At 41.4% G+C, this 20,242-nt stretch overlaps 2 protein-coding genes across 2 annotated transcripts in view; both read right to left on the bottom strand.

Moving 5' to 3' along the window:
* The window catches only part of LOC309515423 (macrophage mannose receptor 1-like), a 39,631-nt gene extending 30,456 nt beyond the window's left edge, over positions 1-9,175 (bottom strand). The window contains exons 1-7 of the mRNA XM_082193194.1: positions 9,009-9,175; positions 6,775-7,176; positions 5,594-5,767; positions 4,400-4,564; positions 3,635-3,748; positions 2,541-2,684; positions 217-399 (exon numbers count right to left, since the gene is read on the bottom strand). Coding sequence (XP_082049320.1) covers positions 217-399; positions 2,541-2,684; positions 3,635-3,748; positions 4,400-4,564; positions 5,594-5,767; positions 6,775-7,176; positions 9,009-9,069 — 1,243 coding nt within the window. The 5' untranslated portion in view covers positions 9,070-9,175. The remainder of the gene's footprint in view (positions 1-216; positions 400-2,540; positions 2,685-3,634; positions 3,749-4,399; positions 4,565-5,593; positions 5,768-6,774; positions 7,177-9,008) is intronic.
* Positions 9,176-13,111: 3,936 nt separating this feature from the next.
* LOC309515442 (macrophage mannose receptor 1-like) overlaps positions 13,112-20,242 on the bottom strand; it is a 54,578-nt gene continuing 47,447 nt past the window's right edge. Inside the window, exons 27-30 of the mRNA XM_082193242.1 lie at positions 18,625-18,735; positions 15,933-16,118; positions 15,097-15,131; positions 13,112-13,556 (exon numbers count right to left, since the gene is read on the bottom strand). Coding sequence (XP_082049368.1) covers positions 13,323-13,556; positions 15,097-15,131; positions 15,933-16,118; positions 18,625-18,735 — 566 coding nt within the window. The 3' untranslated portion in view covers positions 13,112-13,322. The remainder of the gene's footprint in view (positions 13,557-15,096; positions 15,132-15,932; positions 16,119-18,624; positions 18,736-20,242) is intronic.

The following is a 20,242-nucleotide window of genomic DNA, read 5'->3' as shown; positions in this document are numbered from 1 at the left end:
TAGGTTGTGGAAGGCTATAATAGTCAGTGTCATCTCTCATATTTGACTTGTTTGTGCACCTTAATCACTTCAACAGACTATCGCTCTGTGGTGCTTTTCAATAGGGGAGGGCCTTAGTAACATTGTATAATTGTATGTGGTTAGGGGGAAAACCCCGCCCTCTCTCTTTTACACACACCAAATACCAGGAAAACAGATTTTTCTGGATGTACTCACTGTAGCCTAGCTGAGAAATGACAAAGCTGTATTCTTCAATGTTGTGTATACTTATTAAATCTCCACCTTCCTTTCGACAGGACCATAACGCATTCTTCCATGTCTTAAGGTCTCTGTTAAGGCGGTAACAGTGACCTGCATATGCAGCCCAGCCACCTGGACATTTAATTGGTTTAAAGCCATCTAAAAATAAAACAAATATATCTAAGACTGCATGACTGGATGAGCTTGAAAAATTCTGATCTGCCATTATGTTGTCATTGACTCACTTGTGTGCCAGGACCCTGCGACTCCACAGTTCCCCTAAGGGGGTGAATAGCCAGACAAGACAACAGTATATAGGTTTTATCAGTTAAAATAGGCCACAACTTTATTTGTTACAGATATGAACAATTTGGCACAGGCATTGGGTGAAGCGAGACTACAGCACTCCAGGCTGTCTGCTGGGAGTTATCTAAGGCTAAACCACCACTAGGGGGGCCCTATGACCTACATCAAATAGGGGTAGCCCCCCATGAGTCCTTGTTGGAGGATTGCTATGGCCCTGTCCCCATCTGGGCACCAGACAGAAGCTGCTTCTCCTGGATCCCTTTAACAGGATACTTTCCACCAAGGAGGGGGAGATAGAGTCTATAATCTCCTCTCCAGCCAAGACCAAGGCTTACCCGATGCCTCACAAAGTTGTGAAAGCCTGCCCACAGCCTTTAGACCTTTACTGGTCTTTACTGATAGACAAAATACTCTCAGCCATCTCTGTCCAATCAAACATTTCCCATTGCATATGCCCCTACAAACAGCAAAACCTGTATTACTGTTAGAAATGTAATTTTGGACTCTGGCACCCTCTATACATAATGATGATACAATTACCGTACTTTTCGCACCATAACACTCAGTTTCTCCCCCTAAAAGGTAAAGGGAAATGTGTGTGCGCGTTATGGAGCGAATGCAGGCAGGAGGAGCCGCTCTTGCTGGCTGTTCGGCAGCCTCTCTTCCTCCGCTTGGCTCGCTGAGAAGCCGGCAACAGCTGAGCAACAGCTGAGTGTCGGGAGACAGCCTCTCTTCCTCCTGTCTGCCTGCTCTATGGCTTTTTGGCAAGGTGGGAGAAGGGAGGCAGCTCAGAAGCCGGCAAGAGCTGCACACAGCGTGTAAAAGCCAAGGTGGGGAAAGGGAGACAGCCGCTCTTTCTCAGTGTCTGCCTGCTCTATGGCTCTCTCTTACACAAATGTAAGCGGCTCTTACTCTGCTTTCTTTACAATGAGCCGGAAGGAGGGACAAAGAGGGCATCCCCTTCCGTCCCTCCCCCAGCACCTCACCGGTAAATTCAAACAAAGCGGCTTACAAGGCTCGTGTCCCTGAGTCTCCTCCTCCTCTTTTTGCTCTGGTTCGAGGCAAGGCAGCTGCACAAATGTGAGTTCCCCCTCTCTCTTCCTTCCCTCCCTCCCTCTTCCAACTTCAAAAAATATTGGGGGGACAGCCAGGTAAGCCCCACTCACATACCACAATGGGGGCTGGGGGATGACTCCCTCAAATATTTAATGGGGGGTGAAGGCACCTAGGCCCATAGGAGTTGGCTGCTTTGCCTAGGACAAATGTGAGCTCTCCATCTCTCTTCCCTCCCTCCCTCCCTCCCTCTTCCAACTTCAATAAAATATTGGGGGGGCAGGTACAGGTAAGCCCCATCTCACAGACTGCAATGGATCTCAAGACAAAGTGCATGCACACTGGTACCTTATATGAATGGCAATGCCCATCAGCATGGGGGGAGGATGACTCCCTCAAATATTTAATGGGGGGTGACGGCACCTAGGCCTATAGGAGTTGGCTGCTTTGCCTAGGACAAGTGTGAGCTCCCCCCCTCTTCCTTCATCACTGTATTGGAGATACCATACATTACTGACAGTTCCTTCATTCACGTGGTTACAAAGCACGGATCCACATGGATCCTCAGGAGTTTTGCACTGGGTCACCCCAAATTCACCATCAGATCACATAGCATGTCCATGGCTACAGCTTGCACCAAAAAAATCACGCACCCACTGTTGCCTGGGGCCGCAGTGGTGCAAAAACGTGGTTACAAAGCACGGATCCACATGGCTCCTCAGGATTTTTGCATTGGGCTACCCCAAACTCACCGTCAGATCACATGTCTGTGGCCACAGCATGAACCACAAAAATCATACACCCACTGTTTCGTTTAGAATATTTTTTTCTTGTTTTCCTCCTCTAAAAACTATGTGCGTGTTATGGTTGGAAGCGTGTTATAGAGCGAAAAATACGGTATATAGATATAGGTAAACTTCATTCCCAGTTTATCATCCTACCTGAAGGAATAACAGAAGCATCTAATGAAGAGTTTGCTTTTTTGCAAATGTATGCAAGTTTCTCTTGACACTTATCATTCCCCCACTTGCCATTCTTAGACTGCATTGATCCACAGATTTTTTCTGTTTCTGGGGATGGGCTCCCTTTAAGAAAGAGTGAGACAAGTGATCATTGAGTCCTGTGTTAACACTGCAATACTGCAGTTTGAGTTGATCTTTCACAAAGCAGCCTACAATATTTTAAATTAGCACAAAACCATTTAATATATATATGGCCAGAAACGATAAAGTTGAAACTAACCAGCATAGAACAATAATAAATGAGCCACTTTCCAGTAAATTAACCTCATCCATCCATTGCCCCTTCATCAAGAGCTTTTGAAAAGGCTTCTTTAAAAGTTTGAGTCTGCCGAATCTCTACTGGAATTGCATTCCATAATTGTGGAGCCACCATTTTATCACCATATCTTCAGTCTAATCACCTTTACTGGTGAACAATGAAGCAAACCATCTGAGCTGAAAAATGAGTCCAAATGTGTACCCGCTATGCAAATTGGAAGTGGGTGGGTGTGCATAATCTGTGATCTACCTGATAGCTGGAAATCTCTGTTTGGGTTTAGGTACCTTTTCACTGGATTGTGACTACTGAATTACACCACAATTCCATATTCTATGCAGGAGGAGGGCAATTACATTACTTTAAGAATTATGGCACGAACTGATGTTCTGTTAAGTGTCATTTCCCCTACCACTTCAACACTGTGATGGGAGAATGTGCACTAAAAGATTGCTGTCTCCTACAGAGCTCTTAAAAAACAGAAGAAGCTGAATGGACAGAAAGTGCCAGATCTTCTCAGAATCATGGTACAAGAACTTTAGGGAAAGTTAAACTATTTGGTTTAATCATTACAAGAAGGCTACAAAGAATTGTTTTTAAATGCCGCATGATTATTCAAAACTAATTCCTTTAGATAGTATATTCTGGATAGTCTAACCTCCTGTAAATCCCTTCAAATTTTTGGCACTTGTGCCTGAATATTAGGCAGCAATGTTGTTCAGTATTGATCTGATTTGGCAGATAGTTGTTCACTCACCTGGAGCCCAGTTTAAATATCTGAAAGGGTGGTTGCCAATCCACTGCCATCCACTGTCAAGATCCAAGCTGTTCAGACCAATCCAGTAGTAAGTAGGTATACCATTTATTAATCCTATTCATGGAAAATAAAATCAATTAAACTGTATTATATAGCTAGGAGATGTATATTGATGTCAGACCCCCCCCCCATAAATAGAAATTAATCAGAAAAAACTTTTCATCTGGTATGCCGATACAATGCTTCAACCAGCATCAGTTTCAACCAATGAATTTCTGCTTTTTGTACAGTTTTTGAAGACACATGGGTCTTATGTCTAAAAGTATTGGGAAAGTGAGAGACAATGTAAGATTATGGCTTTTTGTTCACAACAACAACGTCAGAATTGTATTCCACTGATTAAAAGAGAACATAACATGGTGCATACAGCACCAAAATAAATAAATGTAGAGTTTCAAAAGTATTTTACTATATATTCTCCAAGTATATTTTACATTTTTTTTCAACCAAAAGGCACTTTAAAACACCAAAAGAACAATATACCAACAATAGGAAGGTGATGATTTGCACAAAAAAGTCATCTGTGTAAGGCAGCAAATGTACTTTAAGGCTGTGTGTGTACACATCCTAAGATATTCTAGGAGTAGAAAGGCACTTTCCATAATTTTCATGAAATTTATGCTTAGAGCTAAGACAGTATTGACTAATTAGCAAAGTATCACAAGACACTGATTGCCTCTTCAGGTATGCCTTGTTATGTCCTACCTGTCAGGTATGCTTGTTCATGTAAATCGGTGATGCTCAATAATTCTGCATTCTGTTGCTGGCAACTTTTTCTTGCTTGGTACCATGTTAGAGCTGACTGGGAATTGATCTGATAGAGATCCCCTGTCCAATGGTTTCTGGTCCAGAAGAATTCATTATGGTCATCTGTAAGCATTGTTAACTTGAGTGTCAAATCTTCAAATCACCCATAATTAAGCTAATTCTACAGCTGAGATATATTTGATTCTTTAATGATCTAGATTCTTTGAATTTTCCAAAGAATACTCAAAGCATATTCACATATTAGGTGTGGTTATCTACACATACCTAGATTATCTAACCATTTGTGCTTCCCCAGGACCTGGAAACCCTGTGTGCAATCAGGACTTCAGGTTCCAGGATAGTCTTGATGAGTTGGCTTTCTCCCTGTAAACATCCATACCTAACATACCTAATGCATGAATGTACCTGCACCTGTATGGCCAGCACCAGTCCAGAGCTCTTCCCACCTCACTGCTGTTTTGCTTCACCCCATCTCCATTGACACTTCTGCTGGGAGGACACCATGGCCTCCGCCCCACTCACTGCATGAGCCACCACTGGACAGATCTCAAACTGGGAGGGACTCAGGCACAAACACTTAGTTTAACCCACCATCACATAGAGAGACCTATTCCCCATAGAAAGGGAGGCATCTGTTAAAATTTTAGTAGCTCCACTCAAATTGTACCTTCAGGTTCCCCCTCTGTTTTAGTCTTTTTGCCTCTGGAAAACTGCATGCTTTGTTCAACATCAAAACCCAGTTGCCTCTCAGCTGCTCCCCACTGAACAGCTGATGGTTGTGAGGACCAAGGAGTCAGGTGAAATCTGGCTGCAGGCCAGAAGGACCCATGTCTGCTCTATGCTTTGATTTTGGCCTGAACTGGACTACATCCTTATCTCTGTTCCTTTTAGATGAAGAACTGGAGGCTTGATCCTGTAGGGGTCCTGATGTTAATGATAATTCATTTTGTTCTGACTTGCAAAGGAAAAGTTCTTTCCACATTTTCTTTTCTTAAATTGCACAATCTGTAAAGATGAGGCAACAATAACAGCTTCCCTTTCCTTTTGTATGTTAAACATTTCTCTAAGCAGCAAATTACATAGCAGTTATTACATAGTAAAGGCTCAAACAAAACATTGTTAAGTGCTTACCTTTTACTGGACAATATCCACTTAAAGAGTCTCTATTCACATCTGCTGTTGTTCCACACCAAAGTTGTCCATTTTCATCGTCATCTCTTATGCACTTTGCATACCATTTATTCTTATACTTGAATGGAAACACACAGGGGGCTCCAAAGGCATTGCCTTCTATGGTATACAGAGCTAAACGAACATTGGACAGATCATGTTAGGCTGGAATAATTTTGAACACTATTGAGAGGCAAACACAAATAAAGCCGAAATAATGAAGACAAAGCCCTCTATAGGACTCTATGTAAACTCAGATATGCACTGTTTGTGTGTACAGGCTTCCATGTTCACCTCAGTGGAATTTTGAGCATCCATCCCTTTGCATGTACGCAGAATAAATGCATGCAATTCCTCCATTATGTGGAATGAATTGTCAGCCTCTGGTGTCTCCAGACAGGGTTAGGAAAGTAGTGTAGAGGAAGGGTACTAAGATCCCAAAGGTGCCACCACTCAGGTGCCCATCCTGGTTGGTCCAGCTTCTACCTAGCCAAAGCTTGAACCCTCCTGACTGCCCAGCCATCACTTGAGGACATCAACCAGTCAGACCAACAGTCAGCAGCAATCAAGTATTGGGCTCTGTGTGTGAAATCCATAAAAACAACAATATTATAAAACAGTAATATGTATAAAATAAAAAAATTCCTTCCAGTAGCACCTTAAAGACCAACTAAGTTAGTTCTTGGTATGAGCTTTCGTGTGCATGCACATGAAAGCTCATACCAAGAACTAACTTAGTTGGTCTTTAAGGTGCTACTGGAAGGATTTTTTTTATTTTGACTATGGCAGACCAACACGGCTACCTGTCAGTAATATGTATGTTTATATCAGATATATGAAGGTATGTTTAACATCTAAAAGCTATTGTTTGTATGAAGGGGGTATTTTTTAGCTGCTTAATTTTTCAATTTGATCTTTAATTCCCTGACTATATATATAGTTGGTGCTTAAGTTGAGCCACTTTCTTTAGTACTCTGCCTTTAGATCCTATTTTGTCCTTCTGATATAGCTGGAGTCTGGACTGATGGTTATGTGATTTGCATCATACCTATTTTGGGTCCCAGATGTAGGGGATTCAACGTGCTGGAATCAGATACACCAACTGAATATCTAAAGAAAGAGGATTAACTCTCTCATTTTACCTTCATAGCCCTTGGAACACAAGCCGTCTTTCGTTCCATAGATCTTCCAGGTACTCTTGCTGGTGGCTACTTTAGAAAGTATAAGACGACTTTTTTGGCCACCTTCGGGATTTAAAAACAAATCCCCCTGTTTGAGTGCAAGGAGGCTCTCATTTCTGCATTCCCATTTCTGAAGTTCAGTCGTCTCATTACAGGGGGAGAGGGTGAGTGCAACCAGGTTTGACTTGGAAGGCACTGCCAGGCATAATTTCACTGCCATGTTCAAAATCTGGTCGTCGGAAACCCACTTGAAATGTTGCCACTCATTATCCTCATCGCAGTTGACCAGGATGATGGAACGAGATTTCTGAGGTTGTATACAAAGCTTGAGGTTTACATTTTGTATCAGAAAGCTGTCACTTTCTGCAAAATCAAGAGAGGAAAATTTATAGGAACATGGTGACAAAATTCCACATAGCTTCCAACATGGCAACCACTGGCAGGATGATAACACCAAGAGGCAATAAGATTGAAAGAGCAAACAGAGAAACGCCTCTCATGTTGATTCTGCATTTTACAGTGCTGCGTCTTATTTATCAGAGGTCCATAACTTGCTTAATTCCTAGCCTGGACATTGACTTTGACGTCCTTCTTCCAAATCCTGTTTGCAGTTTATTTTATTCTGAATAAGTTTTTAATCATTTGATTAGTCTCAAAATACTGCATTTTTAAACAAAAAACCCATACATTTATAAATAAAGCTTTTAAAAAAATGAATTTTTAAAAAAATATTTCACTCCTTTTGAGTGCCAAACTAGACATGATGCAAGACATCTGAGATTGAATCTTCCTAATTGTTATTTTTAAAATTTATTTATTGCTAAAATAATGGGCTGGGGGCAATTTGGACTGGAGAACAGAGGTGAGCAGGTTCACCTATCCTTCCACATCAGTGCCCTGAAGCTATTTGTCCCCCTGCCACCCACCCCTATCCTGCACTGTACAGGGAATAATATGCTGGCACCAGCATTCTGTGAAAAAATTTCCTCTGCCCCATGGCTAAAAACAGCTTTGGTGGAGGATTTGGACAAATGTGTAGCAGGAAAAAGGTTTAGCTCCTCTTGCCTACCCAAACCATTGATCTCATCCAAATATTCCCCACTTGTCTGCTTTTATTAACACCAAGACATCTTCTATGGCCCACAGTATGTGGTGACCAACTGATTTCCTATTGATTTATGTAATTAAAACCATTTGCTATACTGCCCATCAGTAGGAATTAGTCTGATGGTGATTTCTTTTTTTAAAAAAAAATACACATAAGACATGAGAAATACAGTATCCTAAACGTAGTATCAACAGTCATAAAAAACACCAGGACAAATTCTTACCCAATAGATACAGTAAAAACAGTCATGTAGGCTAACAGCCTGCATGATTATAACACTCCAACCATACCAATAAATAACCTGAGAAATATCACATTATATTCAAGAACAGTAAGGATATGATGCTTTCCTTTCATGAGGAAGAGGTGTAGTTTAGATTTGCTAAAGCGCAAGGAATGCACTCATTGGGATCCTTCACTCTGAAGGAAGGCTCTTTGATCCTGCAGTTTTCTGTTAGCAAAACAGGGAGGAAGGCAATATTTTGGCAATTCCTCATTCCTCCTGCACCATGTATTTCCTCCCAATTTGCTCCAGAGACTTGGGAGACCTCTTGGCACAGCTTGGGAAACACATGAGGAAGGAGGAATGGCAAATATTGTCTCCTGACAAAAGGCTCCACTGGATCAAAGAGCTCTAGGTCAGTGCAAAGGACACCAATGGAAACAACTAAAGATGCCTTTTTTGTGTGTACATAAATATGTCAGATATTCTTCTTGTTTAATATTGTTAAAATGTTATTGTTGATGCATTTCTTATATTTACAGTTCACTTTTATATAGTGAAAAAGAAAGTAACAGGATGCAGAGGCGTGTTGCATGTAGAAAGAACAAATTCTTTCTTGTAACAGTAAAAACTCATGATGTAAATTACATTCAAAATGATGTTGGCTGTGATGTTATTGTAATTTAAACCTGATTTTATTGCTATAAGCAGATTCAATGTTTAATTACTTCTCATTGTATCTCCTGTTGCATGGATTTAACTTTAATGATGCAACATTAACTTCCAGAAGATGATTCAAATGTAAACAGTTAAATTTATTGAAGGTGCACCTTTACTTACTAAAGTAACAATAGTGGAGCTTACCTGGTACTTGAAAAGTCACTTGAATGAGGACCAAGAGATTTAGGAGCAAAAAGGAAGGCATTGGTCACAACCAAACCTACCACACAGATCCCATGGAAAAAAGAAAAATCAGAGTCTGCTGCTTTTCAGTTACTTCTTCATAAATGAGCCAGGCAGAATGAAAATTTCACTTCTGTGTTTGACATGTTATAATGTACACAAAGCCAAATTTTGCAATACTGCAATTTTTTGTCTTTGACAAATGCAGCAGTGGACTTAATCTAAATACAGTATACCGGGGCCAGAAGATCCTCCTGGCAACCTTCAATTTTTTGGGATTTAAAGGGGTCCTTTGACTCTTAAAGGTTGGGAGCCACTGATATAAAAGAAATCTTTCTTGGCTACAGGGAGAAGTCAGCAGGCATCTTCAAGAACTGTAGAATATGTGGAGGGTAGCAGGCTATATAACCCATACATGTACAGGACTCTTACTTCATAACTGCTGACACTTTTTTCTAATGAGAATAGGCAAATAAATATGTTGCACTTCACATTTAATGTCTTATATGGAGCTTCACATTTAGAAGGATTTAAAAAAAACAAAACCACACCCAATAGTTGAAATGCCTTGATGAATTTCTTCATATTTCTGGAGAACTAAATTTCATTTTTACTATTTCTTTAATTTTTTTTATTACTTTTATACCAGACTTTCTAGCTACGGACCTTAAAACCACTCACAAAATTCATATTTTGGTGTAGGTGTACAATGGTGTCCTTGCCTGCCTTTCACTCAACAGCACATTAGCACCTGCCATGATATAGATATGCTGGAACCCAGAGGGCTGACAATGATCAACACAGTATCCTACATTCTTAGAATCATAGTTGTAGAATTGGAAGGGGCCCTGAGGGTCATCTAGTCCAACCCCCTTGCAATGTAGGAATCTCAACAGACAGTTCCCCCATCCAATTTTAAACCACATTGTTTCTAAAAAAAAACATTTTATAGTCAAGGTTGCCACTGACAGCATGGTTGCAGAGGCTCATTTTACTTCTGCTTTTAAAATATATGCTTATTATATATTTATTTATACCCCACCTTTCCCCCCGACAGGACAAAATATATTATCCTTTCTGGGGCAGCAGAAGCTAACTGCATTTTATTCCTGTAGTCATGAAAGTACTACAGTTTAAATGAGTTTAAAATGCAGAATGGCATGTGTTCTTAGTATTTCTCTCTTTTTTTGTAAAATTATGATTGGCAAATGTGTTTGTTTTGATTTGTTTTGCTATAACTAATCAGGAATATGGAAGCAGCTGTAAATAATGGAATAGCCAGGAGTGTGGGGGAGAGATGCTGATTCGGTGCTTCAGAACTGAAGTAATGAAAATTGCAATCTAAAAGGAGGACCCCTTAAGACCAGGGTCTAAACTCAATTAGCTGCACTACTGCTCTTTATCATTCCACATCCAGAAGCAGACTGGAGTGGCAGTTGACTTTTCCTTCAACAGTGGCAATGGACTGGCATCCTGGACTTCACCTTATGCAGCAGGTTAGTTTAGCAGAGTGGGCCAATCTTCCAGTTGGGAAGATGGTGGTCAGGGGGCATAATAATAATAATAATAATAATAATAATAATAATAATAATAATAATACCACCTTTATTGTCATTGTACAACCTGTGTACAATGAAATTAAATTAAGACGAATAGGCAGAGGAATATATTGAGAAAAATTGCACACAAACATCTTTTTGCTCAGAAAACTTCACACTAAAATGATGTTGAATTTTCAGGACCCTGTGAATGCAAATGGGTGGGGAAATGTTGAGAAACGAATTTAAGATGGAAAAATGACAAGCCACAGCCCTCCAACATCTGCCACCTAAGGTGATCAACTGACTTTGCCCAATGGTAGGGCTGGTTTGCTCCCAAGGTCTCCTTCTCATTACAGAACTTTGGCAGAGCAGAACTGTATGTAAAGGTCCTCTTCCCAAAGGACAAGCTTGATTAGACCAAAGGCTTGGCCCTATCTCGTCCAGATTGTGTTCTCAAAATGGTGAAGCCCTATGGGAAGCTCACAAAAAGTGCAACAGCATTCTCCCACTTGCGGGCCCCAGCAGCTGGCATTCTGAGGTCTTCTGCCTCGGATACTGGAAGCAATATAAACATCAGGACTAGAAGCTATGGACAGCCTTCTCCTCCATTGATATCTCCGCCTCCACCTCTGTAGAAACTAATTTGCTGTGCTCTGTGTTCCCCTGCATCATCATGCTGAGTGTTTTTTCTTGTCCTCGCCAGCAGCAGCCAATGCCTATTTCTGGAGCAGGGGCAGGAAATAACGCCAGGGCACGAGCTATAAAGAACAACATGTGCGGAGGAGGTGGGGAGGATCATGGGGCTGCTCTTGTGTCTTGTGCAGTCCAAGTAATGCCTAGCCCCTCGCCCCCTGCCCCAAAGGAGAACTGAAAAAATGTGACTCAAGCAGAAAGAGAAGTGAAAGCGTGCTGTCATGTTCAGAAGTTTCCTAGAAAAAAATGGAAAAATTGTTCAAGTCACTTCTTCATTGCAGACATTGTTACTGTCTGCTCTGGATCCTACTAGATCATTCAGAAGAATTAATTCAGAAAAAAGGAAATGCTATATGAACATCTCATCAGGGATTTCCAGATATGTGAAACCCCTCTGAACACATTGTGTGTGTGTCTAAGTGAGGTCTCCATACACGGACATGAGTTTGTTGTGTATGGATGCTTTGCCCCTGTCCTTTCTGGACATTTATCCCATTGATTGCAACTTTGTCCTGTTGCCTATTGTGCCAAAATTATGTAACTTACATTAATTATGCACGTTCTGGTGGCATTATGTAATTCCACCCCGTTCATTTAATGCAAAGGAAACACAATGCAAATGGATGTAATCAGTTGTCTGTCCTTTGCGGATTGTACACAACAACAGTAGGGAATACTGATCATATTGGCTGGATTGATTTCTGCTCCGGGCGTGGGATAAGTAAGGCAACCTCAGCAATTTCTGTTCCTGTTTCTGGTTTTCTTGTAATTCTATTAACATCCCCTACTGAGTGAAATCTTAATAAGCTGCTTATGTATGTTTTAGTTGTTCCTATTCATTTTTCAATTTCATTTCACTTTTATTTTTGTTTTAAAACTATTGTGTTAGTACTTGGTTATTTTTTTAACCCTGGGCTCCTTTCGGAGGAAAGGTGGGACGAAAATTAATACAAAATAATCTCCAGAGCAATGCAGCCCTTTACTCCAAGATAAATAAGGGGTGAGGTGCAAAGGCAAGGGAGAACTGGCCAGCAAAGGGAATGTGTGAGTCACGGTGAGGCAGTGGCCTCAGGTGGCTGGCTGGGGAACAGTCAGGAGGGGTAGAAGATCTGGGTCCCAAGGAGTGTGCTGCTTGGCTCCTAAGCTTGTTGCCCTCCTCCTCCCTGGCTACTGCCTGCTGCTGCTCCTCCTCAGCTGCCTGCTCCCCTTCCTTCTCCTGAGCTGCGACCTGCTCCTCTCGGGCTTCCTTTTCTCTCCCTGGCCACCTTCAATAGTGGCAGGCAGTGGCTTCGGTGGCAGCGGGGAGGCAGCTTTGGTAGGGAGGGGGGCAGCACCAGCTTCGCCTCAAGCAGCAAAATGTTTCCAACCGGCCCTGTGTATGAGAGAGTGTGAAATGGAGGAGGAACAAGCAGATAACCACGTGGTAAACGGGAAAGGAATGAGAATAGGATACTGACTGGCACTGGAATAAGAGAAAGGGGCACTACCTGTGGTGAATTAATGGAGGAGAGGTTACAGCTGAATAAGAGGGGATTGCCAGCATTACCAAGGATCCAGGAAATAGAGAAGAGAGGAAATAGGGTTGTAAAGTCTGGGGCAGCAAACCAGTGGTAGCCTAAGTGGCAGAAGGATAAATAAGGAAACCTGCCTGGCGTGCTCTGGTCCATGGGGTCACAAAGAGTCGGACACGACTAAACGACTAAACAACAACAAGAAAGTACCCAGGGATGAGATGAACCCTAACCTTGAAAGGGGAAGAGCTCAGCAGGTGGCTCTGAACATAAGCGACTGACTGGGGCTCTGAAGTAAGATAGGAATCTTCACACTTAGTTTTTCAAGTCAAGTAATCTTTAATTTGAAAATATTTCATATAACATTTGTTTTCACTAAGTAATAATCATGTTTACACTGTGACATCATGAGTCTTGTCACAGGAAGTACCACTACATATTGCAGCTTAGAACAATTAATTTCCATCAATGGTCCTGGTGAGCTCAATTTGAGTTACTCCCAGGGAAATGCGTATAGAGTTACACATTTGTTAATCTCCCTCTTTTTCATCCTCACCCATTTCTGAATCTTTATTTGGAAGAATGACTACTTTGTCGTGATACATAGGGTTGTCAATGCTACCAGTGATCTCTTGTCGTCTGCCTCTTCTTTTGTAGAAAACATAGGCTGCTACACCCACACCAATGAGGAGGAGGAAGATAATCGGGAGAACCGCCTTCAGAACTCTGCCATGTGTTGATGCCAGACTGTCTTCTTGCTCTACCAATGAGGAAAAAATGTATTTCATACACACAGAGAGAGCAGTAAGTACTTTATACTATAACCAATGACTATCTCATTGTATGACTAAGAAAGACAGCTGGGTGGTATTTAGGGTTAAGGGATAAATTAATGTCAAACCCACCAAATTCACACTTTCTAAAACAATATGAAAACTGAAAAACAGCCATCTTTAAAAAATTTCAGCTGCCTGAAATTTGTAATCCAGTTATCCTGTGAAGTAATATGTTCAAAAATGCATATACTGGAGTAAGGAGTACAGATATCAGTTAAAATAACATACAAAAATGCATTGTATTTAGCGAAATTGTTTTGTAAAAATGTTTATATTGGGGAAAATTGCACACAAACATGTTTTTGCTCAGAAAAAAAATCACACTAAAATGATGTTGAATTTTCAGAACCCCGTGAATGCAAATGGGTGGGGGAATGATGAGAAATGAATTTAAGATGGAAAAATGAGAAGCTGAAAGAAACCAAACCCAACAGAGTCACACATCCCTGGTGTTGTTTGCTTCACCTAAGCATAGTCTGCTGTGAGCTTACAAACCAAGGAAATGGCCAACTGACGGGGGGAGGGGCAGGGAGGGAAGGAGATGCAAAAGCTGAACTGATGTGGAATCAGAACCTGTGTGTGTATGAGAGCTGCTCTGATTCTCCTTGAAGTAGAAAAAGAAAGGCCCTTTTTAAAAAAGAGTTTTGGCAGGTTCTGAAGGAATCCAACCCAAAAGACATTGGATATTTCAGTGCAGCTGAACGATTCCCAAATGTCAAGGCAATTTGCACTACAACTTTAACAGGATACCATTGTTTTATGGATATGCAGATGAGCGAGGAACTTACCCTCTCCCCCCCCGCCCCACTTTTCACATGCAACACTATTGAATTTTCCATTAAATCAAGATCTCTCTCCCATCCTCCACCTCTCCTGCTTCCTAGTATCTGTTCTTCACCAGAAAAGAGCTGCCATCCTTTCTTCCCCAGTAGAGCCAGCAGAACCAGTTCGTGCCCACATATCTGGTAGGAATTACCCTGAGAGAAGGTTCTGCTGTTGATTTTTGCCTGCCATCCTGCTACAAAAGACATGACTGCTACCGGGGTGGGGATGGGAGTGGCAGCCCTCCAAGCAAAATGACATAATAGTAGTGAAACAACTCAGAATCATTGTGATCAGCATGCCCACCATTCTGAGTAATGACTTGATCTTGATCAGAGAGGTTGTTGCGGCCTCAGTTGCACCATTTATGAGACTTCCATGATTTAGAATAAGGTTACCATTCTCATTACAAATGGGGAGCAAAGAGTGAGAGCTGAGCTGTAGTAGGGGAAATGACCTGATGTCTGCAAGGTCTTTGCAGTGTCCACCTGAATGTCAGCCTGCATTCCTTCCTCTGGCCCCATTAATCTGGATTTACTCTTTTTGATAGAAAATCTTATAAATTGTTTAAGGGAAAAACCCACCTGCTGTTGCCAATGGTAGATGCTTAACACTTTAACTTAGTTATTTTAATAAGAGTCTTACCAGGCATTTTTGAAGGAGCTGTCATCTCTTCAATAACTATAAAACAAAAGATATGCTTGCTGTGTAAATTATAGATATCACAGCAAAATACAAAACCAAAAGTCAGGCATGATTCTTTACTAGTGCTTATTACCAATGCTGATGTTTCAATACAAAACCTGACTATTAAAAAATGTAAAACAAGCATTGAATCTGAAATGTTTAGTGCACTCACCAAATCCCTGTGATAGCAGCATCAAGTATAAACTCAACTTTAAACCTGTCAGTGTGGAAACTATTAAATTATATTCTCTCTTGAAGAAAAGGACTGATTTATAAAAAAACATTATGAATTATAAAAACTCCACAGTTCTAGGGACTGTAAATGATAAAGGGGGAGAACATTTATTATTAGGTATTTATCAAATGTTAATAATATTATTATATTTAAAAGACAGGCTATCATATTATTAGGAGCAAAAAATAAATATGCTTCAGCTTTGGTTCTGTCATCACTTCTGCCATTTATTATTTGGGTGTCAACATTTGGAAGCATCAGTAAGGTCTGCCAGAAGCTGGACAGGCAGTAGGAAGTGACAAAGAGCGGTAAAGACAAAAAGCAGAGCCTCCATTTGATGAAAAGTGGCTTATGCGACATAAAGGATGGTAGACAGTATATGTATGGAGAGATTGCCACAAAGAATGCTGAGAACATGCTAGTAAGGATAGCTTGGGGGGGGATGTTGCTAAAATGCCAAGATAGGAAAAAGTCCTAAGCAGTAGCTCTACTCATCATTAAACTACTATATTGAATCAGAATTATAGGTAAATTAAGTCTAATAACCATTTAAGACTTACTTTTGTTTATTTTACATATATATCCCTTTTCATAGTGGCATGCTTTCCTGAACCACTTCCCATTTTGGCTGTCCATGAAAACACATTTCTCATATTTAAAATGGTATGAGTCAGGATCAATTGTGGGCTTTTCACTGTCCCAATTGACAAAATCCAGTGCAGTGTTATCTTGCCATATCCATTCTCCTATTTATTAAAATAAGTAAATTACATAATGAAATGGAAAACAGTAGAATAATAAGTGTAAGACAATATTAACAAAAACAATAATGTTAGTAGTAGTAGTAGTAGTAATAGTAGTTTGTACCCCTCCTATCTAACTGGGTTCCCCCAGTCACTCTGGGCGGCTTGTAACAAATTATAAAAGCCCAGTGAGACGTCAAACATTAAAAACCGTCCCTATACAGGGCTGCCTTCAGATATGAAAATATGTTTTAAAACTAAACTGACTGCTTTTCCTCTCAAACGTTTGCAGTTTTGAAAATGTGCAAGCTACCACCATTATCATATCAGAACAATGAATGCACTAATGATCTCAGTGATTTTGGGCAGCATTAACCCACCCCCAATACAACGGTGTAGCTATCAGCTTGGGTGCCTGGTGTGGCGCACGCGTCCTGCAGCCGGGGGTGGGGTGAGCTACCATGGGGGCAGGGCAAGCCAAGGCAGGACAGCTGCGTGGAGCCTCTCCGCAGCCTCTCCCTCAGCTTTAGGGTGGCAGAGGCAGTGGGGAGACGCAAGCCCTGCACTGCTCAAAAAAGCAGTGTGGAGCTTGCAGGCAATCCACCTGCCACCTCCCCCTCAGGAGAAACACATGGCTCAGGCACGTTGCAGGCCTTGTGGTGTGCCGCCCAGTGCCCCCACCTCACCTAGCTACCAGTGGCATAGGAAGGGGTGTGTAGTGGGTGCAGAAGTTGTTCTTCTTCTTTTTTTAAGTCTTGTGAGCCCAATTCTTTAAAATTTATTTTAAAAACACATATTTTTGCCATTTTGTCACCCCTCCTCAGTGATGACACCCAGGGCGGACTGTACCTGCCGTACCCTCCTTCCTATGCCACTGCCCCAATGCCCCCAGAGACTTACCATCATTGTGCTCCCCAACATTTGCCTTTTGCTGCTGTCACCCTCCTCTGGAGGAGAGCTTTTGGAACCAGCTATATGCCATCTACCCTTCTGCTCTGACTGTATTTAAGCCTCATTGGAGTGAAGCAAGACCAGCAAAAGAACCTTTATTGTTGTTTTGCTTTGTGTGTTGGTACTTAAGCCTTTTGTAATATTGAATTTATTCTATGTTTGCCAAATTGTTCCTTTTTTGTTTTTTTGAATTTACTGACATGTTCTGCATTTTGTATATTCGAATTTCCAATGCTTTGCATTTCAAGATTTTGAATGTTTGCTGTAAGCTGCTTTGGACACACCTCATTGTGGGAAAGCGCCATATAAGTGGTCCCCATACTACCAAGTTCAAGATTCTTATGTTGATACACAAAACCCTGAACAACTTGGGTCCAGGATACCTTAAGGTCTGAGGCCTCATATCTCAGTTCAAAGGACTTCAGCAGAGATATGGGACAATAATTCCTGTTTGATTTAGTTCAGCATGTCTTCTGAGAGATAACAGAGTCTAAATCAAGTCTTAGAAGGAGCACTTAAAGGAGCTGGGTGAAGGAATGATTGCCGGGTGTGGAGCACACTTCCATCCTCAGACAAACCGCAGCTGTCTAAACATCATGCCCTCTATCTAACCTTTTACTTTCTTAGTAGTCTGCCGTGCCCTGTCTGTGACCTTTGTCTCCTTCGTCATACATTGTTCAAGGGGAAAGTGACGCGGTGGAAACAGGTGCCAAAATAACTTTGTACTACCCCTCAATCTTGGGATTGGAAGATGTGTAAAGGTCACAGTCCAAAATGTATCTGACTGGTTTTGCATATTGTGCTAATAAAAAGAGCCTCGGCAGAGCTAGCTGGCAGCTTGCTTATGCACAGCTCACCTGCATTACCAACTCCTGCCTCGTGTCCTTCACTTCAACTGGGTATGTTTATATTCCCAATATGCCCAGAGGGACATCTGGGGCAGATAGCAGAGCAATAATCAAACTAAAAGGGATGTGATTAGGGACAGGGCTTAAAGATTTGAAAGGAGGTTTGCTTCCTTTATTACCATTTACTATCTAGTTGAAATTCTTGTTGATTGCTATCATTTAGATGCTCAAAGAACTTGACCAAGCAGACCTTTTTTGGCATCTTTTTTGGGTAAACTGATTTTTTGCCACATTTTATGTAGCTGCCCCCTTTCACATATAACCCTTTTATTATTCCCAGTGGAGTTTGGTTGGATGCAGGTATTTGAATTTCCAGACAGCTCTCTTCCATGGCTTGTGATAGGAGATGAGTAAAGAACGGGGGGTGGGGGTGGGGGAGCAAATCATCTCACTTTTCAGGGGGTAATAAGATAGTGCACATGCCATGAAAGAACTCACAGAAAATTGGTGAATTTCCTGAATGTATGCCAAGCAGACTCATAAATACAAGGTGATGTGAATTTGCTAGTATCATTTGCTTGTGCTAACAGTTATTCCTGCTGAGCTCTTTTACTTCCAAAAACCAAAATGAAAATGAAATGCCATATGTTTGAACATATTTTTGCATTAATAATATATTATACATTAAATATTGAATGTTAAACAGTCACCATCGTTATTTCTGAACATTCCAATCCAATACTCATCACGAAATAATTGTTGAGTGTGATCCATCAAAAAATGCAGTTCAGCTAAATCTACTATCGAAGTCAAGGTGGCACCTAAGATACAGAAGAGGAGTAAAGTTAGCTCATTAAAAAGTTGTCTTCCCCTTGAAAAATATGAGACTGCCTAACAGAGTATGACCAATGATTCACTGTGCAGTACTGGCAACAATATAAGGTTCTAGATACCTTAGAGAAAGTGTATATCTTTTTCTTTCAAATGATTGTAATTGCTATCCTATTGCATAATGTTGTAGTAGAAAAGAATAATTGTAACCTAGCTCCTTTCCCCAATAATAATAGTTAAGAAAAACTTTTAAGGACACTGTATTTCACTGTGTAATGGTCACATTTTTGGTGCCGCTTTTTTCCATTCCAAAAGGGTATGTGTGCAACTATTACACAGGGAAATACAAAAGTGTGACCATTATGCGAAGGAAAAAATGGGGACAACAGCAGATGGATCTGAGGAGCTGGGCCGATGGCATGGGGAGGGCAAGCACGAGCTGGAGACAAAATAACTGTTGTTATCGGGACCATGGGGAGAGAAAACACAGAGAAAGACACTAGCATACCTTTCTGTAAAAAGCGAAGCCCCTCCTTGTGCATATAATAAATAATAATAGTAATAATAATAAACTGCCCATCTGGCAGGGCCTCCCCAGCCACCCGGGGCATATGTTCCATTGCCCAGCCTACTGATGTGCAGCAGCATCGCTCATCTATCAGAATCTCTATGGTGAACAATAGTCACCGCTCTATGCTTTGAATTGCAAGAGCGGAACAGCCATTCAAATTTAGACAGGAAGTTCCAGTAAGGAGCGCCATGGGAACAGCAACTGAGTGGTGACAGCAGTGCCTGTGGCCAAGCCTGCCAGTGCCCGCCGTATCTCCCTCAGCCCACATGTCCCAGCCATCCCCAGCATCGGTTCCCACTGAAACAGTGATAAAAAAGCAGCAGGAGGAAAGTGGGAAGAAACATTCCCACTCGCTCCACTCCTGCTAGGAGCTCATGGCCAAGCTGGCGAGGTATGAGGGAAACAGGGGTGGCGGCAGCTGGAGGAGGAAAGGAAGAGGCCTCAGGCCTAGAGGAGCCTCAGAAGTAGTTACCCAGCGATTATTATGCAAGGAATGCTCTGGGACCATTTTCGGGGTCCAAAAAAGGGGATGCGACTATTATGCGGTGGTGACCATTATGTGGTGAAATGCGGTAATACTATCAAACATTTCTCTCATCTTATCTCACTATACATGATAAAGCTATTTTAGCCATCTCACCCTTTGCTTTTTCCTCTAAGACTAATTGCAGTTGTTAACAGTCATCAACAGGTTTACCAGACCTATCAGCCAACCACCCATTCCCACCACTCTTCTGAGTCATAGCCCTCCCCGCCCTCTCACTATATATAAGGGCCTGGTGACTTCTGTTTCAGTGTATCTGAAGAAGTGTGCATGCACACAAAAGCTCATACCAATAACAAACTTAGTCTCTAAAGTGCTACTGGAAGGATTTTTATTTTATTTAAAATGAATGTCATTTTTGCAAGTTAGATGGTTCACAAAT

Source organism: Podarcis vaucheri, assembly GCF_965113315.1.
Source record: "Podarcis vaucheri genome assembly, chromosome: 12".
Classification (NCBI taxonomy): domain Eukaryota; kingdom Metazoa; phylum Chordata; class Lepidosauria; order Squamata; family Lacertidae; genus Podarcis; species Podarcis vaucheri.
Note: the sequence above shows the minus strand (reverse complement) of the source record. Positions and strands in the feature narration are given on the sequence as shown.